This window comes from Hemiscyllium ocellatum, chromosome 1, assembly GCF_020745735.1.
Source record: "Hemiscyllium ocellatum isolate sHemOce1 chromosome 1, sHemOce1.pat.X.cur, whole genome shotgun sequence".
Classification (NCBI taxonomy): Eukaryota; Metazoa; Chordata; class Chondrichthyes; order Orectolobiformes; family Hemiscylliidae; genus Hemiscyllium; species Hemiscyllium ocellatum.
The window spans coordinates 160067779-160094444 of NC_083401.1; the positions used below are offsets into that span (position 1 = coordinate 160067779).

Sequence of the window (26666 nt, forward strand, 5' to 3'; positions counted from 1 at the left end):
TTGATTATAGACCTGAACAATTTTCCCACCACAGATATTAGGCTAACTGGTTTGTAATTTCCTGGTTTTCGTTTTTTGCTCTTCTTAAAAAGCAGAAAGATATGTGCAATTTTCCAATCCAGGGGATGACACCCGTATCTAGGAAACCATAAAACATTATAATTAGGGCGACTACAATTTCTTCCGCTACTTGGGGGTGGCACAGTGGCTCAGTGGTTAGCATTGCTGCCCACATCAGGACCCAGGTTTGATTCCAGCCTTCGGTGACTGCAAACACCACACAATCTCCCCATATCTGCGTGGATTTCCTCTGGGCTCTCTGCTTTCCTCCCACAGTCCAAAGATAAAAGCCCTGCACTTGCAAAAGGCCATTCAGCCCACTGAGTCTGCACCAACCCTCCGAAGAACATGCCACCCAGATGCAGTTCCCCTACCCTATTCATTGTAACCCGCATTTACTATGCCTAATTTATCTAACCTGTACATCCTTGTAAAATATGGGACAATTTTGTATGGCCAATTGACTGTGGAGGTTGAGTGGATTTGACACATTAAATTGCTCTGCATTTTCCAGGGACGTGCACATTAGGTGGATTAGCCATGGTAAACATGGAGTTACAGAGATAGGATGCTCTTCAGATGGTCAGTGCAGACTCAATGGGCTGAATGACCTCTTTCTGAAGTGTCCAGATTCCATGATGCTATGATTCTACTTCCTTCAACACCCTCGAATGGGAACTGTCAGGTTCCAGGGATTCATGACTCATTAATTCCTCATTACTAATATTTTACTTATGTTAAAAGGAGAATGTTCAGTCCCTGTTACCAATCTACTATTAATTTCCCCGGGAATTCCAGCAGGCTATCCTCCTTTTCTATTGGAAACACGTAGGAAAGTAATTATTTAACATGTCTGCTATTTCCCCATTGGCAATGACAGAATCCCCACTTTCTGTCTTTAGTGGGCCAACATTGCTCCTGACCACGTGCTTTCCCTTTATGGAACTATAACATTTCTTTTTATTGATTTTCATGTCCCTAACAAGTTTGTTTTCATAATCCCGTTTAGTAGCTCTTATAAGCTGCTTTTTGGCCCTTTGTTGATATTTGGAACTTTCCCATTCAGCATGATCTGTCCTTTTTCTGTATTTTTTAAACCCTTTTAGTTTCATGTTGTCCTTTAGCTCTTTATTAGCTCTTGGCTGTTCCAAGGTCCATGGATAAAACCTGATAAAACGCACGCTGAGCCAAAATATGTAAAATTCAGTTCAATTTAACCTTGGCCTCTTTTTTGTATTTTTAAAAAATAAACTATAATGAATTGGATTAGTTTTGGGGAAATTCTCATGGATACTGATCCACAAATAAAACAAATAAGAATGAATAGATAAACTCATTAAGTATTAGGAATGGGACAGTTCACTATGGTATGGTGAGCGATGAGATTGAAGTAGCAGCACATCACTGAGGCAGACTAGAAGAAAACAGGATAGAGGACTGAGTGTGTTTGCACTTAAGATAATTTGTTCTGAGTGATATATTTTATTCTTTTGCTAGGAAAAGCAGAATCAAAACCCAAAAAGGAAAAGCATCACAGTATGAAATAAAGTAATTGTATTTATTACAAAGGAGTAAAGGAGTTCTGGGAAGCTGAGTCTAGCTGTTTAAAACACTTACTTCAGGTGTTCCTGGCCTCCATTTGCCGAGAGGTGTGAGGGAGGAGCAAAGGACTTCTGAGAAGGTTTTAAGTGGGGGAGATCTGAAGGGGGAGGGTGAGCAGCTAGAAATCGTGGTACATATTGGCACCAATGATATAGCCAGGAAAAGGATTGAGGATCTGAAAAGTGACTACAGACAGCTAGGTTGGAAGCTGAAAAGCAGGACGAGTAGAGTAGTGATCTCAGGTTTGCTACCGATGCCACAAGATAGTGAGATGAGGAACAGTCAGCAAATGCAGCTTAACACGTGGCTGCGAGGCTGGTGCAGGAGGGAGGGCTTCAGATACCTCGAACATTGGGATACCTTCAGGGGAAGGTGGGACCTGTACATGAAGGATGGGTTGCACCTGAACTGGAGGGGCACAAATGTCCTGGCTAGGAGATTTGCTCGTGTGATTCGAGAGGGTTTAAACTAGTTTGGCAGGGGGTGTGGGAATCAGAGCCACATGTCTAAGAGGGGGTCAGTTGCAAATGGGACAGTGACAGGATTTATTGAATCTATGAGGAAGGTTTCTCATGCGATGAAACAAAGGGATCCATTAAAGTGTGTCTGCTTTAATGCAAGGAATGTCCGAAATAAGAGGGATGAACTTAGAGCATGGATCAGTACTTGGGGCTACGATGTTATGGCCATAACGGAGATGTGGGTTTCACAGGGGCAGGAATGGTTGCTTGATGTTTCAGGGTTTAGAACATTTAAAAATAACAGAGAGGGTGGAAAAAGAGGAGGGGGTGTAGCATTGCTAATCAGAGAATGCATCACAGCTACAGAAACAAAGGTTGTTGAGGAAGGTTTGTCTACTGAGTCAGTATGGGTGGGACTTAGGAATAGCAAGGGAACAGCCACCGCATTGGTGGTTTTCTACAGACCACCTAATAGCAGTAGAGAGATTGAAGATCTCATAGGTGGGTAGATTCTGGAAAAATGCAAAAGTAGCAGGGTTTGATGTCTATGGGGCAGGTCATGCCTCACAAATCTTATTGAGTTCTTTGAGGAGGTATCAAGACAGGTCGACAACGGTCAAGCAGTGGATGTGGTGTATATGGACTTCAGCAAGGCATTTGATAAGGTTCCCCGCGTTAGGCTCATTCATAAAGTCAGGAAGTATGGGATACAGGGAGATTTGGCTATCTGGATTCAGAGTTAGCTGGCTGACAGAAGGCAGAGAGTGGTTGTAGATGGAAAGTATTCTGCCTGGAGGACAGTGTTGAGTGGGGTCCCGCAGGGCTCTGTTCTTGGGCTCTGCTCTTGTAGTTTTTATAAATGACTTGGATGAGGAGGTTGAAGGGTGGATTAGTAAATTTGCAGATGACACAAAGGTTGGAGGTGACGTCGATAGTATAAAGGGCTATTGCAGGCTGCAGCACGACATTGACAGGATGCAGAGCTGGGCTGAGAAATGGCAGATGGAGTTTAACCTGGAGAAATGTGAAGTGATGCACTTTGGAAGGTTGAACTCGAATGCTGAACATAGGATTAAAGACAGGATTCTTGGCAGTGTGGAGGAACAGAGGAATCTTAGTGTGCAAGTACATAGATCACTCAAAGTTGCCACCCAAGTGGATAGGGTTGTGAAGAAAGCTTATGGTGTTTTAGCTTTCATTAACAGGGAGATTGAGTTTAAGAGCCGCAAGGTTTTGCTGCAGCTTTACAAGTCCCTGGTGAGAATATTGTGTCCAGTTCTGGTCGCCCTACTATAGGAAAGATACGGAGGCTTTGGAGAGGGTGCTAAGAAGGTTTTCCAGGATGCTGCCTGGACTGGAGAGCTTGCCTTATGAAGAAAGGTTGAATAAGCTCCGACTTTTCTCTCTGGAAAGAAGGAGGAAGAGAGGAGACCTGATCGATAATGATGAGAAGAATAGATAGAGTCAATAGCCAGAGACTTTTTCACAGGACAGAATTGACTGGCACGAGGAGTCATAGTTTGAAGATATTAGGAGGAAGGTATAAAGGAGACGTCAGAGGTAGGTTCTTTACGCAGAGAGTTGTGAATGCATGGAATGTGTTGCTAGCTGTGGTGTGGAAGCAGAGTCATTAGGGACATTTAAGTGACTGCTGGACATGCACATGGATAGCAGTGAGTTGAGGGGTGCGTAGGTTAAGTTACTATATTTTACATTAGAATTAAACCTTGGCACAACATCATGGGCCAAAAGATCTGTTCTGTGCTGTACTTTTCTATGTTCTATGTAATTCTCAACTTAGTTATTGATTTATGTTTTTCTTTTCAGTGGTGTGAGTCACTGGAAAGGCCAACAATTGCTACCCATCCTACTTGCTCTTAAACAGCGAATCTTGCTTGGCCATTTTAGCATGTAGTAAAGAGTTAAACATATTGCTGTTAGTCTGGAATCACATGTAAGCTAGACCAGGTAAAGAGGACAGATAAAGGAAATAGTAACCAGATTGACTTTTATAATGGCGCCATGGTCATCCTTATTTTCTCTCCATTTCCTCTTCTTCTCCTGCATTTGTTGCAAGACAACTCATGATGGTGTTGTTGTGGAGCAGTTATAGAATATATAGTATATATATTCAGGACAATACAATAAAGCTCCTCTGGAAAGGTTTGGGCAACACAAACATGGCCTGAGAAAACCTGTTGTTTGCTGCATGGTTCCTGGCTTTCATTGTAGGCTTTCTTTGTAGTTGTGTACCTGACAGAAGTAACTGAGGGGAACTGGCAGAGAATAAAAGAGTCATTACTGTTGTCAGGAGAGCAAACACAGACCTGTAGAATGTGCTGCCTGTGGTTAAAAGCCAATGCATATTGAACATGTAGAATTTCTTTTGATTAAAAAAGGTACCAAGTTGGTGGACGGAGCATGTATCCACAGGTACTGAAACTATACATGTGCAAATGCAGTAAGACCTGGACAATATCTATGTATGTGCTAATAAGTGGCTATCAACATTAGTGCTATCCAAATATCAGGCAATGTCTATCTCCAACAAGAAAACCCACCATCAACATCTTTAGGGTTACTATTGATCAGAAATGAGTAGGTTAGAGGCTAGGAATTTTGCAGTGGGTAACACACCTCCTAACTGTACATTGCCTGTTCTGCACAGTTGAAGTCAGAAGTGAACTGGTGGGATCTTGCACCAATGACATTAATCACTGTCCTGAGGCATTTTTTGGTGTTTACTTAGTTTCCCTACATAGGTCAACCAACACTCCCTGGAAGGAGCCAGTCACATTGAGGTTCAGTGTAGGAGTGACCTTGATAGCTACCAGCATAGGATGGCTTCCCACACTTGCAGCTTCTGTCATAGTGTCCCGGGATATACGGAGCCAGTGTTGTCACTGTGCCTCACGTATCTCCAGGAAATGGAGTTGGGGCGAGAAAACTTGGGCATGGAGAGTGATAGCTTGCAGATAGGTGTTAATTGTGTAAACACTAAGGGAGCAAACATGCAATGTTGAGAATGCAGCCTAGTTCAGTCCATGAGCTGGTCCCTGTCTGTGCCTGAAAAGTGTCCTCGCAGTAGCCTTTCAATGCCAAATGCCAGTGCGCTGTGCACCACAAGTCTGTGGTGAGCAGATGCCAGTGGAGAGGTGCCATGGAGGTTGTGATGGGATGGCAATATCTATTGATGAGGCTGCATGTAGATGGTATCTGTAGATCACTCCCTGACACAATGTTTTGTTGCAGGCAAAATGGAGACCATTTTGGCAAAATGATAAGCTGAATCCACTAGGTACGTAGTTTGGCTCCATGTCATGTTTTCTTGATGTCTAGCTTGTTTGGCAAATATGGCAAGATTGATAGCTGCATATTAAGGAGATTAAGTTGAGATGTCAGAAAGGTGCTTAACAAGCAATAATTCCCCCTTAATTGACAACTCACCACTGCCTAATGAAAAATACACCACGTGTTTATGAAAAGCTACCGAGACAATAGACAATAGGTGCAGGAGTAGGCCATTCTGCCCTTCGAGCCTGCACCACCATTCAATCTGATCATGGCTTATCATCCTTAATCAGTATCCTGTTCCTGCCTTATCTCCATAACCCTTGATTCCACTATCCTTGAGAGCTCTATCCAACTCTTTTTTAAATGAATCCAGAGACTGGGCCTCCACTGCCCTCTGGGGCAGAGCATTCCATACAGTCACCACTCTATAGGTGAAGAAGTTTCTCCTCATCTCTGTCCTAAATGGTCTACCCGTATTTTTAAGCTGTGTCCTCTGGTTCGGCACTCACCTATCAGTGGAAACATGTTTCCTGCCTCCAGAGTGTCCAATCCTTTAATAATCTCATATGTTTCAATCAGATCCCCTCTCAATTTTCTAAACTCAAGGGTATACCAGCCCAGTCGCTCCAGCGTAAGGTAGTCCCGCCATTCCAGGAATTGACCTCGTGAACCTACGCTGCACTCCCTCAATAGCCAGAATGTCTTTCCTCAAATTTGGAGACCAGAACTGCACACAGCACTCCAGGTGTGGTCTCACCAGGGCCCTGTACAGTTGCAGAAGAACCTCTTCGCTTCTATACTCAATCCCTCTTGTTATGAAGGCCAGCATGCTATTAGCCTTCTTCACTACCTGCTGTACCTGCATGCTTACCTTCATTGTCTGGTGTACAAGAAAACCCAGATCTCTTTGTACTGCCCCTTTACTTAAATTGATTCCATTTAGGTAGTAATCTGCCTTCCTGTTCTTGCTACCAAAGTGGATAACCATACATTTATCCACATTAAACTGCATCTGCCATGCATCTGACCACTCACCTAACCTGTCCAGGTGACCCTGTAATCTCCTAACATTTCACCCTGCCACCCAGCTTAGTATCATCAGCAAATTTGCTAATGTTTTTACTAATAGGAGATGGGCCTTGTTAGACTTCTCATCCAGTTCTGCCAGAATCTTGCCATAGTTCACATTGTTCAGACCGTATTAGATTCCACAGGTCTTAACCTCACACCTTTAACGCATTGTCTGAACTGAGATGACACCTTTTGTTCGAAAACCTGAAGTTATCTTGAGAATGTGACGTAAAAGGAGTTCTGGGATTTACATATTAACGAACCAAAGCTAGCAAACTCATTCTACAAGATGAAAGACGTAATCTAAGTTTGTTTAATATATTTCAGCCGCAAGACACTGTAACATTTCGCTATACATTCTGTGTCTTACGGTCCTGGTTCACAACCATCTGATGAAAAAGAAGCGCTTCGAAAGCTAGTGCTTTCAAATAAACCTGTTGGACTATAACCTGGTGTTGAGTGATTTTTAACTTTGTCCACACTAGTCCAACACCAGCTACTCCAAATCTATTTTAACTCAACTTCTTAAATTTCAATGGTCGACATTATCTATAGTACAATACCAGTTAAAAAATCCTGAAGTCCAATTCTGTGATGGAACTTAAAATAAATGTTAAATCACTCATCAGTGACTTGATTCTTGGTTTTGATAGCTGTCAGCTATCTTCACTTCATGATTTGGAGATGCCGGTGTTGCACTGGGGTACAAAGTCTCACACAGGCCACTTCACACCTTCAATGCATTATCTGGGCCGACATGACACCAATTGTTAAAGTTCACTTGAGAATGTAACTTTAAATAAATTCTGCGATTTAAATATGAAAGAACTGAAACCACCATGTTCATTCTAAAAGATGAGAGACTTAACAAACAATCCAGGTCTTTTTCAATATATAATTTCAGTTACATCACACTGTAACCTTTTGCTATAAATTCTGTGTCTTATGATCTTATACTCCACAACCACCTGATGAAGGAGCAGTGCTCCGAAAGTTAGTGATTCCAAATAAGTCTGTTGGACTATAACCTGGTGTTGTGTGAAGAAAATGGAACAACCCAAAATTTCAGGTCAGATGTTTCTAAGATATCTATAAGTATTTTTCACAAAAATTGATCTTTGTGTACGTTTTTACCTATAAAATGAGACAAGGTCCAATGTATACTTCCAAGTGTAAAAACTGATACCTACCAGGTTATTATACATAATTCCAAGGAATCTGCAAGCATCCACAAGACTTTGTTTATCATCAATTTTCTCTGCCAGGGCCAGAAACTGTTTCAGATACTCAAGAGCTTCAGCAGAATGCCCTGTACTATGGAAGAATAAAACATTTAATATAGATTTAATATGAATCTGATGTTGAATAAGTTAAAAACATTCAAAATGCATATACAGAAAATAAAACTAACAAAATTTTAACCAAATGTATTTTTAGTAATTTTCAATTTTCAATATACTCTCTTCTAATACTTAACTTATCTCTATTTTTGATATACTATTTAGTTCAACTAATGTTAGGTGCGATAGGTGGAAGGAGGTCAAGGTGAGGGTGATAGGCCGGAGTGGGGTGGGGGTGGAGAGGTCAGGAAGAAGATTGCAGGTTAGGAAGGCGGTGCTGAGTTCGAGGGATGCGACTGAGACAAGGTGGGGGGAGGGGAAATGAGGAAATTGGAGAAATCTGAGTTCATCCCTTGTGGTTGGAGGGTTTTTTTTAGATTAGACTTACAGTGTGGAAACAGGCCCTTCGGCCCAACAAGTCCACACCGACCCGCCGAAGCGCAACCCACCCATACCCCTACATTTACCCCTTACCTACCACTACGGGCAATTTAGCATGGCCAATTCACCTGACCCGCACATCTTTGTGACTGTGGGAGGAAACCGGAGCACCCGGAGGAAACCCACGCAGACACGGGGAGAACATGCAAACTCCACACAGTCAGTTGCCTGAGTCGGGAATTGAACCCGGGTCTACTGGCGCTGTGAGGCAGCAGTGCTAACCACTGTGCCACCGTGCCGCCCACACGGTTCCCAGGCGGAAGATGAGGCGGTCTTCCTCCAACCGTCGTGTTGTTATGATCTGGCGATGGAGGAGTCCAAGGACCTGCATGTCCTTGGTGGAGTGGGAGGGGGAGTTAAAGTGTTGAGCCATGGGGTGGTTGGGTTGGTTGGTCCGGGTGTCCCAGAGGTGTTCTCGGACCAACCAACCCAACCACCCCGTGCCTGAACACTTTAACTCCCCCTCCCACTCCACCAAGGACATGCAGGTCCTTGGACTCCTCCATCGCCAGACCATAACAACACGACGGTTGGAGGAAGAGCGCCTCATCTTCCGCCTGGGAACCCTCCAACCACAAGGGATGAACTCAGATTTCTCCAGTTTCCTCATTTCCCCTCCCCTCACCTGGTCTCAGTCGAATCCCTCGAACTCAGCACCACCTTCCTAACCTGCAATCTTCTTCCTGACCTCTCCGCCCCCACCCCACTCCGGCCTATCACCCTCACCTTGACCTCCTTCCACCTATCACATCTCCATCGCCCCTCCCCCAAGTCCCTCCTCCCTACCTTTTATCTTAGCCTGCTGGACACACTTTCCTCATTCCTGAAGAAGGGCTTATGCCCGAAATGTCGAATTTCCTGTTCCTTGGATGCTGCCTGACCTGCTGCACTTTTCCAGCAACACATTTTCAGCTCTGATCTCCAGCATCTGCAGACCTCACTTTCTCCTCAACTAATGTTAACTTTGGTTTAATACTGACACTTTCCTCTTGAGCCCCACTCTAGAGATGTGAGCGCTTAGTAGGCCGACACTTTAGAATCTGTTGTATTATTTGGTGCGATTTTCAGAAGCAACATTAAACCAAGGTCACGTTTATCCTTTCAGATACATATAAATGATCCTATGACATTTTTAAAGAATTAAAGAAGAACAGGGAGACTTTTTCCAGTGTCATGGTCAACATTGATCCCTCAATCAAAATAAGTAATAACAGTTATCTGGTCATTAATTTCATTGCTGTTGAGCAGCCCTGCTGTGCTTAGATTTCTTAAGATAATTCTCCACAATATGAAGTGGCTACAAATTTAAAAGACCATGCAAGTCCATTTTATGTGTCCACCAGGATTGATAAGATGAAACTGTCTTATTAGTGAATCGCAAACAGATCATCACAAGCAGGAACAAAAAAAGGTAAGAAATCAGAGCAGAGAGGAAATATCTGGACTGAGGAGGGAATCTAGTCAGGGCTGAGGGAAGGCCAGGTGTTTGAGGCTGATGCTGTGGAGTAGAGATAAGTGAAAGGGGTCAGGACTGAGCTGAGGCCAATGGGGAGACAGTTTGTGTTGTGAAGAGCGTCAGTACTTTAATGATTATAACAAGGTCAGCCGGGTGGACCTCATAGAATATGACTTCCCTGATTAGGGCTGTTAACCCGGTCAGGTCAGAGAGCCCTTGCTGACAGATAATAAACAGGAATGTCAGAGATTCTGTCAACTCTGAGAGCTGGCTCTGAGGAAGCTGGACAAGTGTCAAGTAAATATAAATAAAGGGTGATTCGGTGACAGGATACTGACCTCTATGGAACTGTCTCAGTGCTGACAAGAAAAAAAAATATGCTCCTGAAGAAATTTGTTCACAACAGCTGTCTCTGAGTTAGAGTAAGCATTTCCAGCATCATGCAATTATCTGGAAAACTTGACACATTTGATCCTGCTGTCAAAGACTGGGCCATATATGTGGAATGAATGCATTATTTTTCTGGAAAAATGATATTGGGGCAGATGGAAGGCAATGGATAATTCTCCTGAAAGCTTGTGGAGCCACAGTTCTTTGGGTTATCTGGAGCCTAACATTTCTTGAGGCACCAGAGCCGAAAACCTTTCAAGAGTTGATGGATTTAGTTAAGGAATATTACAGCACCAAGCTTCCTTTAATGCTGAGATAATATCGATTTTACTTGGCAGTTTGCAAATGAGGGGAATCTGTATCGGGATTTTTGACAAAGTTAAGATGACTGACAGATGCATGTGATTTTGATTTAACTCTTAATGAGATGCTGAGAGACCGTTTAGAATGTGGGATTGATGATGTAACCGTGCAAAAGCACCTACTAGCTGAAGCCTAACTGGACTTCAAACAGGCACTACAACTGGCTTTGTCTTTAGAAAATGCAGCAAGTGGAGTATGAGTTACAGGGAATGCAGACGGAGGTGGACACCCTAGACAGACTGACTGAGCTTGGAGGACACAACTTGAGCGAAGGTACTTGTATAGCTTCACTCAGGACAAAACCTGAACAGAAGGACTCTAGGTCATCCAACAGCAAAACCCCAGTACAAAGCTAAGCCTTGGCCAAACAGTTAACATTTTCTTCATGGTCTGGACTGGCAAGTTCTTGTAGTTGCTGTCAGTATGGGAATTCAAGACAACAAAAGAGTCCCACTAGGCCTGAATTAAGTAACAGAACTCATAGGCCGGTATCCATGAGAATGCACCCTGCAAAACCCACCTACATTTGACTTGGAACAGCTAAATTGATTAGCAACATCCAAATCAGAACCAATCAAAATAAAGGTCTGGTTAAACAGTTATCCGCTTCTAATGGAGGTTGATACGGGTGCAGCCATTTCAGTGATTGCAGGACCAGTCTTTAACAAAATTCGCTTTGAAGTCTATCTCTTAACTTTGCGTAAGATCTCAGCTAGACTGAGAACCTGTACTGGGGAACCTTGAAAGATTAAGCGTACAACTTCAGTTCCGGCCTCATATCAGAAGTAGCTGGTTCAGTTACCACTTATTGTAGTAAAAGGATTGGCTCAAACCTGATGGAGCAAAACTGGTTCAGAAAGATACAGCTTGATTGGCTCAATATGTTTTGATTAAAAAACGGTTGCCTGATTGAAATCCTAATTAAATGCCCGTATGTTTTTCAGGAAGGTCCAGAGATATCAAAGGAGCTAAGGCCACCTTGCATGTTAGCCTTAGCAAATTTGATGATTCTGCAAGGCCTGCCTAGTGCCATTTGCCTTTTGTGCAAAAGTAGAGGCAGCAATCAGGAGGTTGGAAAATGAAGGCATCATCAAACCCATATAGTTTGTGGAATAGGCAGCACCAGTTGTTCCAAATGTGAAACCTAACAGGTTGGTTCACATTTGTAGGGATTTTAAAAAAATGGTAAATTGCTTCTCGCAGCTGGATAGAAACACAATCTGTTGCATGGAGGATGTATGCACAAAGTTGGCGGGATGGTGGGGTGGGGGATGTGGTGCGGGATTGACTGTTCTTCATGGAGCTGGACACAAGTCATGCATGCCTGCAATTGTGGTTAGATGAGGATTCTCAGAAATATGCTACAATTAATACCCATAAAAGTTTTGACCAATATATGAGATTGATCAAATGTACTTCGGTCCCACATCTGGAACGGGGCTTAGGTCTTTCCTTGGAATGGTGATTCATTGTGGAAAATTCATATCTAAGCTGGCCTCCAACCTGACACCCTTACATTTGCTACTGAAGAAGGGTCAGCCTTGGAAATGGTCTTGTACCCAAGACATAGTTTTTAGGGAAGTGAAGAAGCAGCTATCATAGCCTAAAGTGGTTGCACACTATGATCGAGAGCAAGGACTGGTGCTGACATGTGATGCCTTCCCATACAGTATCAGTCTAGTGTTGACTCACCGATGGTCCAAAAGAAGGAATGCTCCATAATGTATGCTTCCTGGACTTTGGCTGACGCAGAGCACAAATACACCCAGGTAGAGAAGTAGGGTCTGGCGGTCATCATTGGTCTGAGAGAGCACCACCAATACCTTTTCGGACGGGAACAGTGCCAGACCACAAACCACTGCTAGGACTACTCAAAGAGGAGAAGGCTGTGCCTCCTATAGCTTCAGATTGAATTCAGTGTGGGCTCTCATTCTAAATATGTACAATTACCAAGTTGGAACACTGTCCAGAAGGCCACGTTACAAGTGTGGATGCTTTGAGCTGCCTCCTGCTAGCAATACACCATGGGTGTTTCTCCCACTGGAAGAGTCTGTTCTGGTTTTAAATGTTCTTGACACACTTGCAGTCACTGCTGACAATATCCGACAGTGGACGCAAAAAGATCAAGTCGTGGCAAAACTAAAACAACTGGTGGTAAAAGGGAAACAAAAAGACCATCACAACCAGAATTGAGACCTTTTTGGACCTGGTGAGATCAGATCACCGTACAGAACGGCATTTTATTATGGGGAGCAAGAGTGATTTCCTGAGCAAAGGTCGCTGCCAGATATTGGCTGAACTCCACCAGGGTCATGCTGGGTTGTCCAAAATGAAGATACTGGCTGATGGAATACAGGGAGAACTAGCCATTTGGATACAGAACTGGCTCAAAAGTAGAAGACAGAGGGTGATGGTGGAGGATTGTTTTTCAGACTGGAGGCTTGTGACCAATGGAGTGCCACAAGGATCAGTTCTAGGTCTTCTACTTTTTGTCATTTACATAAATGATTTGGATGCGAGCATTAGAGGTACAGACCGTGAGTTTGCAGATGACACCAAAATTGGAAGTGTAGTGGACAGCAAAGAGAGTTACCTCAGAATACAACAGGATCTGGACCAGATGGGTCAATGGGCTGAGAAGTGGCAGATAGAGTTTAATTCAGGTAAATGTGAGTGCTGCATTTTGGGAAAGCAAATTTTAGCACGACTTATACACTTAATGGTAAGGTCCTAGTAAGTATTGCTGAATAAAGAGTGCATGTTCATAGCTCCTTGAAAGTGGAGTCGCAGGTAGATAGGATAGTGAAGGTGTTTAGTATGCTTTCCTTTATTGGACAGAGTATTGAGTACAGGAGTTGGGAGGTCATGTTGCAGCTGGACAGGACATTGGTTAGGCCACTGTTGGAATATTACGTGCAATTCTGTTCTCCTTCCTATTGGAAAGATGTTGTGAAACTTGAAAGGGTTCAGAAAAGATTTACAAGGATGTTGCCAGGATTGGAAGATTTGAGCTATAGGCAGAGGCTGAACAGGCTGGGGCTGTTTTCGGAGGCTGAGGGGTGACCTTATAGAGGTTTACAAAATTATGAGGGGCATGGATACGATAAATAGACAAAGTCTTTTCCCTGGAGTTGGGGAGTCCAGAACTAGAGGGCATAGGTTTAGGGAGAGAGGGGAAAGATACAAAAGAGACCTAAAGGGCAACTTTTTCACACAGAGAGTGGTATGTGTATGGAATGAGCTGCCAAAGGATGTGGTGGAAGATGGTACAATTGCAACATTTAAGAGTCATTTGGAGGGATATGGGCCGGGTGATTGCAGGTGGGACTAGATTGGGTTGGGATAACTGGTCAGCACGGACAGGTTGGACCGAAGGGTCTGTTTCCATGCTGTACATCCCCATGACTCTATGAGAGATTATATCTGGTGGCCAAGATTGGATGTAGATGTAGCCGCATTGATGGGGCAGTGCCGTGAGTGCCCACAAGGACAAAAATTACCACCAGCAGTTCCCCCACATTCGTGGGAATGGCTAGGTAAACCCTGGACTCAGTTACATGTTGAATATGCCACTGGCCCTTTCATGGGCTCAACATTCTTCAGCATTGTGGATGCTCACCCTAAGTGTTTAGACGTATATAGAGTTCATTTGTCAAATACAGAGATGATGATAGAAAAGCTGAGAGCATCTTTTGCAGTACATGGGCTCTCAGAAGCGTTGGTCATAGACAACAGGCCATTATATACCAGAAGGGAACTTCCCTAAAGTCGAGTGATATTTGGCATATAAGGACAGTTCCATACCATCCATTGTTCAACGGTTTGGCAGAAGTCCAAGGCAGGCTTGAAGAAATAGCCTACAGCTTCACTCGATACCAAACTGTCTTGGTTCCTATTTGATTATCTGACCTCCGAATGCTAATGGTGAGAAGACTTTGCATCAGGTTAAATCTGATCATCCCAGACCTGAGTGGAGGGTGAAACAGCATCAAGATTATCAATGTTGGACATAAGACTCTTCTAAACAAGAGAGGTAGTTCACTTCTGAGATATAGTTTGGCGTCAAAACCATGGAAATGGCCCTACATAAATAAGAGGCAGGGTCAACGTGAGGTCAGGTCCCACCAGGTACAAAGTTCAGATATGTGAGGTGGTCCTGAACAAGCATGTGGACCACATGAAAGCAGCAAACTCACAAATGGGACAGGTGCAAAGCATTCTTGGCCTTTTCAGAACAGCCAGAAAGGCTGTCGGAATCCATGGCCTCTCCCCCTCTATCTAGCACTGAAGAAATCTTGGGGTGTGAGTTGGACATGGTGGATGTCACAGCCTTGATGCATTTACTACCTGAAGAAGAGGATGAGTTTCTTCCAAGAGGGTCTGGGTGCAAATGGTGGGCAGGCCTGCTGTGAAAATACCTTATGAGAGGTTACAAGAAGGAAAATAGGCTCAAGAGCCCAACTTAGAGGAGAAGGGATTTGGTGATTGTAACGAGGTCAGCCAGGTGGACCTCATAGAATACGAGTTCCTTGTTTGGGGCTGTCAACCTGGTCCAATCAGGGAACCCTGGCTGACAGATATACACAGCCCTGTCAGAGGTTCCGGTCACTCTGACAGCTGGCTCTCAGGGTGCCAGATCAATGCCACGTACTTTGCATGCATAAATAGATGGTTACTTAGTGACATGTTATTGGCCTCTGTGGAGTTAGAGTCATAGAGAGGTACAGCAAGGAAACTGACCCCTCGGTCCAACCCGTCCATGTCGACCAGATATCTCAACTCAATCTAGTTCCACCTGCCAGCACCTGGCCCATATCCCTCCAAACCCTTCCTATTCATATACACATCCAAATGCCTCTTCAATGTTGCAATTGTACCAGCCTCCACCACTTCCTCTGGCAGCTCATTCCATACACGTACCACCCTCTGTGTGAAAACGTTGCCCCTTAGATCTCTTTTATATCTTTCCCCTCTCACCCTAAACCTATGTCCTCTAGTTCTGGACTCCCCAACCCAGGGAAAAGACTTTGCCTATTTACCCTATCCATGCCCCTCATAATTTTGTAAACCTCTATAAGGTCACCCCTCAGCCTCCGACACTCCAGGGAAAACAGCCCCAGCCTGTTCAGCCTCTCCCTATAGCTCAAATCCTCCAACCCTGGCAACATCATTGTAAGTGTCTTCTGAACCCTTTCAAGTTTCACAACATCTTTCCGATAGGAAGGAGACCAGAATTGCACACAATATTCCAACAGTGGCCTAACCAATGACCTGTACAGCTGCAACATGTCCTTCCAACTCCTGTACTCAATACTCTGACCAATAAAGGAAAGCATACCAAACGCCTTCTTCACTATCCTATCTACCTGCGACTCCACTTTCAAGGAGCTATGAATCTGCACTCCAAGGTCTCTTTGTTCAGCAACACTCCCTAGGCCCTTACCATTAAGTGTATAACTCTTGTTAAAATTTGCTTTCCCAAAATGCAGTACCTCACATTTATCTGAATTAAACTGCATTTGCCACTTCTCAGCCCATTGGCCCATCTGGTCCAGATCCTGTTGTAATCTGAGCTAACGCTCTTCGTTGTCCACTACACCTCCAATTTTGGTGTCATCTGCAAACTTACTATCTGTACCTCTAATGCTCGCATCCAAATCATTTATGTAAATAACAAAAAGTAGAGGACCCAGCACCGATCCTTGTGGCACTCCACTGGTCATAGGCCTCCAGTCTGAAAAGCAACCCTCCCCCACCACCCTCTTTGCCCTGTCTTCTATTTTTGAGGTAATTCTGCATTCAAATGGCTAGTTCTCCCTGTATTCCATTAGATCTAACCTTGCTAATCAGTCTCCCTCAGGGAATCTTGTCAGACGCCAAACTGAAGTCCATATAGATCATATCTATCACTCTGCACTCAATAATCCTCTTTGTTACTTTCTCAAAAACCTCAATCAAGTTTGTCAGGCATGATTTCCCATGCACAAAGCCATGATGACTATTCCTAATCAGCCCTTGCCTTTCCAAATACATGTACATCCTGTCCCTCAGGATTCCCTCCAACAACTTGCCCACCACCGATGTCAGGCTCACTGGTCTATAGTTCCCTGGCTTGTCTTTACCGCCCTTCTTAAACAGTGGCACCACGTTAGCCAACCTCCAGTCTACCAGCATCTCACCTGTGACTATTGATGATATAAATATCTCAGCAAGAGGCCCAACAATCACTTCTGTAGTTTCCCACAGATTTCCTGGGTACACCTGATCAGGTCCTCAGGATTTATCCACCTTTACCCATTTCAAGACATCCAGCACTTTCTCCTCTGTAATATGGACATTCTGCAAGATGTCACCATCTATTTCCCTAAAGTCTATATCTTCCATATCCTTTTCCACAGTAAATACTGATGCAAAATACTGATTTAGTATCTCCCCCATTTTCTGCGGCTCCACACAAAGGCCGCCTTGCTGATCTTTGAGGGTCCCTATTCTCTCCCTAGTTACCCTTTTGTCCTTAATGTATTTGTTATTTCAGGTACTTATCAGAGGTCTGCACTATTAATAATTCTGCAGTTTGTCAAAGTCTGCTATATTGGATTTCTATGGTACTTCATCTTTTAAATTTGTATGTGGAATGTAGATGTCACTGGCTAGGGTAGCGTTTATTGCCTATCTCCAATTGTCAGACAACAATTCAGAGTTAACCACATTGTTGTGGGTCTGGAGTCACATGTATTCCAGACCAGGTAAGGATAACAGTTACCTTCCCAAAAGCACACTAGTGAACAAGATGGGGGTTTTCTGATAAAATTGTTTTTGGTTATTTCTCTTACTTCATTTTATTATTTATTTCATTTCATTGGAATAATTTCATAGCTGTGAAGTGCTTTTGAGAATCTTGACGTTCTGAAAGGAGCTATAAAAAAATCAAAATCAAACTGAAAATGGTAGAAATACTCAACATATCAGGCAACATTTGTGTAAAGAGAAACAGTTGATGTATCGGGTCTGTGACCTTTCATCAGAACTGGGAAAGTTAGAGGTGTGATAGGTGATGAGCAAGAGGTACAGGGAATAAAAACAAAAGGAACGTCTGTGACATGGCAAAGACAGGGGAGATTGAGTGGCAGAAAAGTTAAGCATGCAGGGCAAAAGGGAATGGTGGTGGGGGTTAGGGAAGAAACAAAATACATGCCTACAAAGTGCCTAATATTTGTAATGATGGGGTTAATATCAAAGAAATGCACAATGATAATTTTTTAAAATGATACAATTGTGACAGCAGTGTCATATGGATATGTAGAGAGAACTAGAAAGGAGCAGAAGTTGTGTGTGGATCTTCAGAGAATAAGCTATAAATTAGGAGTTCTTGTAGAAAAATTATGGACTCAAGAAGCAGTATTTTGGAAGACCAAATAGAATTGGTCCCAAATACACAACGAAACATGGTCGCAGAGAAGTGAACCAAACACACGATAAACAAGAGAATATTTTTTAAGATTCACAATATCATGGATGCAACAGAAGGCTGGAAAACAAATCTATGAACCAAATACACTGAGCCAAAACAGAGTGCAAAGGACAAAAAATGACAGATGAAGGAGCAGCTCCACAGCTCAGAGAACCAACTGACCACACCAGACTCAGGAACAGATTTGAAAGGAAATACTTTCAAACTGGAGCCGCAGAAAATGGGGGAAATACTAAATGAATATTTTGCATCAGTTTTTTACTGTGGAAAAGGATATGGAAGATATAGATTGTAGGGAAATAGATGGTGACATCTTGCAAAATGTTCATATTACAGAGGAGGAAGTGCTGGATGTCTTGAAACGCATGAAAGTGGACAAATTCCGAGGACCTGATCAGGTGTACCCTAGAACTCTGTGGAAAGCTACAGGAGTGATTGTTGGGCCTCTTGCTGAGATATTTGTATCATCGATAGTCACAGGTGAGGTGCTGGAAGACTGGAGGTTCGCAAACGTGGTGCCACTGTTTAAGAAGGGCGGTAAGGACAAGCCAGGGAACTATAGACCAGTGAGCCTGACATCGGTGGTGGGTAAGTTGTTGGAGGGAATCCTGAGGGACAGGATGTACATGTATTTGGAAAGGCAAGGACTGATTAGGCATAGTCAACATAGCTTTGTGCATGGGAAATCATGTCTGACAAACTTGATTGAGTTTTTTGAGGAAGTAACAAAGAGGATTGATGAGGATAGACTGGTAGATGTGATCTTTTTGGACTACACTTCGGCGTTCGACAAGGTTCCCCATGGGAGACTGATTAGCAAGTTGAGATCTCATGGAATACAGGGAGAACTAGCCATTTGGATACAGAACAGGCTTGAAGGTAGAAGACAGAGGGTGATGGTGGAGGGTTGTTTTTCAGACTGGAGGCCTATAACCCAGTGGAGTGCCACAAGGATCGGTGTTGGGTCCTCTACTTTTTGTCATTTACATAAATGATTTGGAGGCGAGCATAAGAGGTACAGTTAAGTAAGTTTGCCGATGACATCAAAATTGGAGGTGTAGTTGACAGCGAAGAGGGTTACCTCAGATTACAACAGGACCTGGACCAGATGGGCCAATGGGCTGAGAAATGGCAGATGGAGTTTAATTCAGATAAATGCAAGGTGCTGCATTTTGGAAAAGCAAATCTTAGCAGGACTTATACACTTAATGGTAAGGTCCTAGGGAGTGTTGCTGAACAAAGAGACCTGGAGTGCAGGTTCATAGCTCCTTGAAAGTGGAGTCGCAGGTAGATAGAATAGTGAAGAAGGTGTTTGATATGCTTTCCTTTATTGGTTAGAGTATTGAGTACAGGAGTTGGGAGGTCATGTTGCAGCTGTACAGGACATTGGTTAGGACACTGTTGGAATACTGCGTGCAATTCTGGTCTCCTTCCTATCGGAAATATACAACAATGTTGCCAAGGTTGGAGGATTTGAGCTATAGGGAGAGGCTGAACAGGCTGGGGCTGTTTTCCCTGGAGCTTTGAAGGATGAATGGTGACCTTATAGAGGTTTACAAAATTATGAGGGGCATGGATAGGGTAAATAGGCAAAGTCTTTTCCCTGGGATCGGGGAGTCCAGAACTAGAGGGCATAGGTTTAGGGTGAGAGGGGAAAGATATAAAAGAGACCTACAGGGCAATGTTTTCACACAGAAGATGGTACGTGTATGGAATGAGCTGTCAGATGAAGTGGTGAAGACTGGTACAATTTCAACATTTAAGAGGCATTTGCATTGGTATATGAATAGGAAGGGTTTGGAGGGATATGGGCTGGTTGCTGGCAGGTAGGACTAGATTGGGTTGGGATATCTGGTCGGGTTGGACCGAGGGGTCTGTTTCCATGCTATACCTTTCTATGACTCTATTGAACCTTAACGATTCAATAAGGCCCTACGTGGATCTAACTACATTAAATAAAGCAGCAGAACATGAGATTCACCAATGGCTTCAAATGGATGAAAGTCAGGCAAAGCTAGTGAAATGCACCCTGTTCATCAAACTGGACGCAAATCGTGGTTTATGGCAATTAGCCTTGGATCTACAGATGTTACTGACTTAACAGGTTACCTTTCAAGGCAACATAATTTCCAAAAATTTTAAAAGGAACAATATCAAATAAAGTGTTTGTACAAAGGATAGCTCGCAATTAGTTTCGGCCCCTGCATTGATTCCTGTGGGACTCCACAAATTATAATTTGCCAATCTAAAAATGACCCATTTGTCCTGACTTTTGAGCTGGATTTTAAGATGTACCATGATCCCTGCTTGCCATTCCCAGCTAAAATATCTTGATTGGGGGGTTTCTTGAGATCAAGCCATGGTCCAAAGTCATATTGGTGTTTCGCAGCAATTTAGAGCTGAGGGTAGTGTTAACTATATTATAAATGAGACTTCCCCGCTTTACTTTGGAGGATGCTCTGCCTTAGAGAGCTAACCGCCAATTAGACTGGTCAGCATTTCTGCAGTCTCAGAAACACTTCTGGTAGCCACTGCTAGGATTATAAAGCGATTCCAAATGTTGAGAAGCCCAGACAGCCAGGCAAATTTCAATTCAGGGGCCATGAAGAGGAGGGTAAGATGAGGTATGGGGAATAATCAGGACTGGAAGATTAAGCCCAAGGTTCTAAAAGCCCCCCAAAAGATTGTCCCCCTCCCCTTGCCAGACCCCAGATCATGCAGCTAAGGTTGCCTCGTTTCAGCATGGCCTGGGCCTCCTTCCATCTTAGGCAATATATCAGCATTAGCAGGAATGAGGCCCTTAAAGGCCTTCATTTGGCCCCACAGCAGGCAGTCAAATATTTCCCCTGCACCCTTATTAAATTTCAACCAAACCAATGTGTGCAGTTAGTCAATGAGACGGCCATTTGTGGATTTACAAGACCTATGCCTTCAAACTATTCGGCAAGGAAGCATAAAGTCCAGACTCTATTTCCTGTTTTTTTAGTCGATTCTCTATCTCTTAATATATTATCCTAAAGCCATAACTCTTAATTTGTGGAGAAGTCTTTGGAAATCCAAACACACGATAATATATATCCCAATTCTCCTTTGTCCACCTTGCTTGTTACATCCTCAAAGAACTCAAATAAGTATGTCGAACATGATTTTCTTTTCATAAAGCCATTTTGCTCTGTTTGATTATATTATGAAATTCCTAATCTATTGCTGTTACACCTTTCATTATTGATTCCAGCATTTTCCCAGTGACAGATATAAGCTAGCTGGCCTATAGCATCCTGCTTTATGCTCTTTTTTCTTGAATCAAGGATATTACATTGGTGGTTTACCAATCTGCTTGAACTTTTCTAAAAGCAAGGCAGAATTATTAAACATTATCTCTACATTCCCTTATTTTAAGACTTAGCGCTTAGGATTTACATCCAATAGTTTTCCAAATACATTTTATCCAGTGATAATGACAGTGTTAAGTTCCTCTTTCCCTTTAAGGTTTGATTTCAATTACAATTCTTGGTATGCTTTTGGTTTCTTTTTAGAAGATAGAGAAATACTTGTTCAAAGTCTCTACAATTTCTTGTTTATTTATCTTATTGTAGGATTGGGAGGAGCAGCTGTTCGGACATTAAATTCACAGACGACTGCTGACCATTGCTGTCCATATTTCCCAATTGCCGCTCTCCCCATGAGTCTCTCGAGGGCTGCCACCCTTAGGTTGGTGACCTGCCTTTGAGGTTTGATTGTAATCTGCAGCTTGCCAATGATAAACAAATGGGAGTCTAAATTTCTGTAGTCTTGCTGTTGATCTCATTATATGCATGGGCACATCAGTGGGATCATGCCCTAATTTCTTGGCCACAAAGTGCATCTGTTGTCAGAATCAGCTAAGTCTGGCAGAAGAGTTAATTTTGAATTAAATTGGAATATTTGAATTATGTTTATTATGATTGTGAACGGCTTTTATTTACATGTAGCCTGGACAACTTTAGCTTTCGTTTCCATTGCCTGGAGAAGTGTGAAGGCTCCTATAAACACATATTACATTGTCTATGTACATTTGAATAGAGACGTATTAAGGGTTAAAAACAGAAGAGTGAAGCAAAATTTAAGCAGCTTTATTCCATCCCCAACTACTCATTACCCTCTAAAACAAATTCAGGCTTGTAATAGTTTGAGAGTGAGAAGGCCTACTTCTTACATCAATGAATGTTAGCCCACAAATGGCTGCATGATCAGCAGTAGAACAGCAATATATCGAAGGATATGCTTTCAGCAATGATTACTGGAGTCTCAAAAGGGAGTTTATATGTGTATTTTGCCATACCCAACTGTGCTCTGTTCATCCTAAACATCCAAAAAATCCTCCTTGGACACATCCATTTCTGACTTTGAGGCAGAATTACATAGTGACTGTCACTTAGGGAGCTCCTCAGTGATTGCTGCAAGGAACATTAGTGCACAGCTGGTCACTGAAGTGTTCTATTCTAAGTAACAAAGTTTGCATCCAGTCATGAATGCCTTATTTTCTTTTTCCCACCTTCAAATAAAGAACCAGTACCATTTCTGGAATATTTAGCTAAATCTTGTGTTATCTCTACCTCTGTTACTTGCGTTACCTCTGTGACCTCATGCTCAAACTATCTCTGATACTATACACACTTCCCACCAAGGCCTGTGTCTGCAACTCCCACTATTGCATGAAACATCTTCCCTCACTCATTCTCATTCCACCCCAATCTCGCACACTATTAACACTGCATGCCTCTGCATTGCTTACTTATTCACACACAACACTCACCACCTTTTGTACAACTACACCAGCCTAATGCGGTGTCACTCAATTTCGTTTCACTCAGTGCCTCCCTCTCTCTAATTACATGACAGCTCATAACAGGGCAGGAAGATCCCTGCTGGAGGGCTATGAGACACCAAGCTCCTTACCCTGTGGACAAGAGAATCATGGTCCTTTCAACTCTTTATTGCACTGCCATTATCATATTCACTGTATGCCACATCTAACCATTGGCTGTGATGTTGTCCCTCTTTTTCCTTGCAGATACCGCCAAAATATCTACCATCTCTGAAATGAAACAGCTGGCTGGTCAAGAAGCCACCTCCTTGACCTCTTCAGGACAAGCATATTGAGGATTTAGAGGAAGCATTGGCAAGGCTGCCTCCTGCACTCTCCATCAACACAAATGCTGACACTTTGCTGCTATTGTTAGTCTTAGAACATATGGGAACTCAATGTGGTGAGCATCTCACTCGGCCAGCTCTACATCTGGCTGAGAATGACATTGGCATTCAGAAAATTGCCTAAGGCAAAGCATTTGCTCAGACTAGGTAGGAGAGGTCATTGTCTTGTTAGCAGTCACAGACTTCATCTATATTCACATCAAAGAATAAGAGCAACTGACATGTATGTAGGATGCAATGTCTTTTTGCCCAGATGTTGCTGCAAATATCAGGCTTTCTCCATAGGCATGTTGGATGATTGCTTTGAAAAGTCAGGTCCCACACTCTCAGGATCTGCAGGAGGGATGCACACATCTACACATATTGTTGCCCCCCACTGGGCCTCAAGACCAATGGCATGACAACAGGGAAATGGGGAACATGGTGGCACTCGGGGTGCCCCTTTCTTACAAGGAGACATCCAGCTGGAGAAGGAACACATGTATTCCTTGCAGAAGTCTCCAATCTGCTAATTCAGGCCCTTCACCCTGCCTGACCCTTTTGACCCTTAGACGTTCCCAGCAAGGAGGATCAACTTGAATCTCAGCACACCTGGCCAGTTCAGGCACAAGTGGGCCCAGAGCTGCCCAAATGAACCTCCAGAGCCAATAGACTCTTGTGCCTTGCAAGCCAATGGGAAACCAAGGAGTGCACTAAGACACAGTGGGAGGAAGAGAAAGAAGATAGCTTATAGAGGGCACAGTAAGTCTGCAGTGGGGAACAGTATACACCAGGAAATATTAAAGGCTTGCAAGAAAGGCATGGCAATAATCTTGGGTGATTTTAACAAGCACATAGATTGGAAGAATCAAATTGGCAAAGGTAGCCTGGAAGCAGAGATCATTGAATGTATTAGAAATTGTTTCTTGGAACAGTTTGTTGTGATACCAACTAGGAAGCAAGCTCCTTTGGATTTGGTATTGTATAAGGAGGAGAGATTAATTGATGATATCATAGTTAAGGATTCTGTACGGAGAAGTGATCATAGTATGATAGAATTCAAAGTTCAGTTTGAGGGTGAGAAAGTAGAGTCCCACAGTAGTGTTATGGAATTAAACAGAGGAAATTACATAGGCAAGAGGACAGATTTAGCCCAAGTAGATTGGGCAGGAAGGCTAAAAAGTAAGACAGCAGGTGAGCGGTGGTAGATGTTTAAAGGTCTATTGTGGTTCTGCTTGCCGAGCTGGAAGTTTTTGCTGCAAACGTTTTGTTCCCTGGCTAGGGAACATCATCAGTGCTGTTGGAGCCTCGTGTGAAGCGCTGCTTTGATGTTTCTTCCGGTATTTATAGTGGTTTGTTCTTGCCGCTTCCGGGTGTCAGTAACATGACACCCGGAAGCGGCAAGAACAAACCACTATAAATACCGGAAGAAACATCAAAGCAGCGCTTCACACGAGGCTCCAACAGCACTGATGATGTTCCCTAGCCAGGGAACAAAACGTTTGCAGCAAAAACTTCCAGCTCGGCGAGCAGAACCACAACAACGGATACCCGAGCTACAAATCTTCAATCAGAGTTTAAAGGTCTACTCAATTCCTCTAAACTGTATCCCAGTGAGGAAGAAAGATGGTACGGGGGTAAAAAAACACCCATGGCTAAATAAGGAGGTCAAGGACAATTTAAAGTAAAAAAAACTAAGGTATACTATATTGCAAAGGCCAGTGGCAGGCTAGAAGATTGGGAAACCTTTAAACATAAATAAAGGAATACTAAAAAAATAAAAACAGCTAAGGTAAATTACAAAAGAAAACTGACACAAAATATCAAACGCGATAGTAAAAACTTCTACTGATATTGTCATTAAGGTGAATATTGGTTCCTTGGAAGACGAAACTGGAGAGTTAATAGTGGGGAACACTGAAATGGCAGAGATGCTAAATCAATATTTTGCCTCCGTTTTCACGGTAAAGGATAATAGGAACGGGCAAGTCAGAGGATATAGAAAGGGTAGAACTAAGATTGGTCAACATCAATAGGGAAAATGTACTCAGCACTCTTTTAAAATTGAGGGCAGACAAATCCCTCAGATTGGAGTAATTTATTAACTTGGACAGATGATTGGCTAATGAACAGAAGACAGAGACGTGGGATAATTTTTTTTGTAGATGGCAAAAAGTAACTAGTGGGGTGCCACCAGGTTTGGTACTTGGACCCCAGCTATTGACAATCTACGTTAATGACTTGGATACAGGAATAGAAGGTTCTACAGCCAAATTTGCGGGCAACACAAAAATAGGCAGGACAGTAAACTGCAATGATGAACTAAGAACCTTACAAATGGATGGAGATAGGTTAAGGGAGTGGGCCAAAATGTGGCAGATGGAGTTTAACGTGGATAAATGTGAGGTCATGCCTTTTGGTCAAAAAAATGGGAAGCGACCAATTATCTAAATAGGGAGAGACTTCGGAGTGTGGTAGTGCAGAGGGATCTGGATGTTCTCGTTTCCGAGTCATAGAAAATTAGCATGCAAGTGCAGAAGATAATGAAGAAAGTGAATGGAATATTGGCTTTTATAGCTAAAAGAATTGAACATAAAATAAGGAAATATTGATGCAACTACACAAGGCATTGGTGAGACTGCATCTGGAATATTGTGCGCAGTTTTGGTCTCCTTATTTGAGGAAAGATGTAGTGACATTCGAGGCAGTTCAGAGGTTGTTCACTAGATTGATCCCAGAGATGAGGGATTTGTCGTATGAACAGTGATTGAACAATTCAGGCCTATACTGTCTGAAACTTAGAAGAATTAGGGGAGATCAAATTGAGATAGTCAAAGTGATAAAAGGTATGGATAAAGTAGGCAAGGAGTGGATGCTTCCTCTTGTGGGGCATTGTAGAACGAGAAGTCGTAGTCTTGGGATAAGGAGTAGCAAATTTAAAACAGAGTTGAGGAAAAACTACTTCTCCCAAAAGATTATGAATCTATGGAATTTGCTATCCCAAATGTTGGGACAGTGAGTAAATTTAAGGATGAGTCAGACAGATTTTTAATTGGTAATGGGTTGAAAGGTTATGGGGAGCAGGCAGGAAAATGGGGGTGAGGAACATATCAGCTATGATCGAATGGTGGTGCAGACTCAATGCTTCTTTCTTTATCTTAAGAACTTTGGTGGCATGGATGAAAAGGCACAAAATATTATTTGGCATTTACTTGATAAATGGCACTGCTTTTATCTTGCATCTGGTTGTTTGTTTCTCTGTGTAGCCCGAATGTCATCGTGTCAGCATGACATGTAACTTCATGGCCACACATGATCCACCACTGTAAAGACCATGGCTTTTTACTTCTGTGTCTTTAAAATTTCCAGATTGCAATAAGAAAAAACTATTTTTAAAAACAGCGATTTACCAGGATGGCTGTGTAGTTGCAAAGCAAATAATACAATATCTTTTGTAAATTCTGTTTTTGTGGCTGAAGTTACTTCAACATGCAGATAATCAGGTGCCAGGGTGGTTGTTTACAAGTGAACCTGATTGGTTCTCA

At 42.9% G+C, this 26666-nt stretch overlaps 1 protein-coding gene across 1 annotated transcript in view; it reads right to left on the reverse strand.

Moving 5' to 3' along the window:
* Nucleotides 1-26666, reverse strand: part of ttc29 (tetratricopeptide repeat domain 29) — a 309874-nt gene that overhangs the window by 13100 nt on the left and 270108 nt on the right. The window contains exon 8 of the mRNA XM_060830586.1: nucleotides 7679-7802. Coding sequence (XP_060686569.1) covers nucleotides 7679-7802 — 124 coding nt within the window. The remainder of the gene's footprint in view (nucleotides 1-7678; nucleotides 7803-26666) is intronic.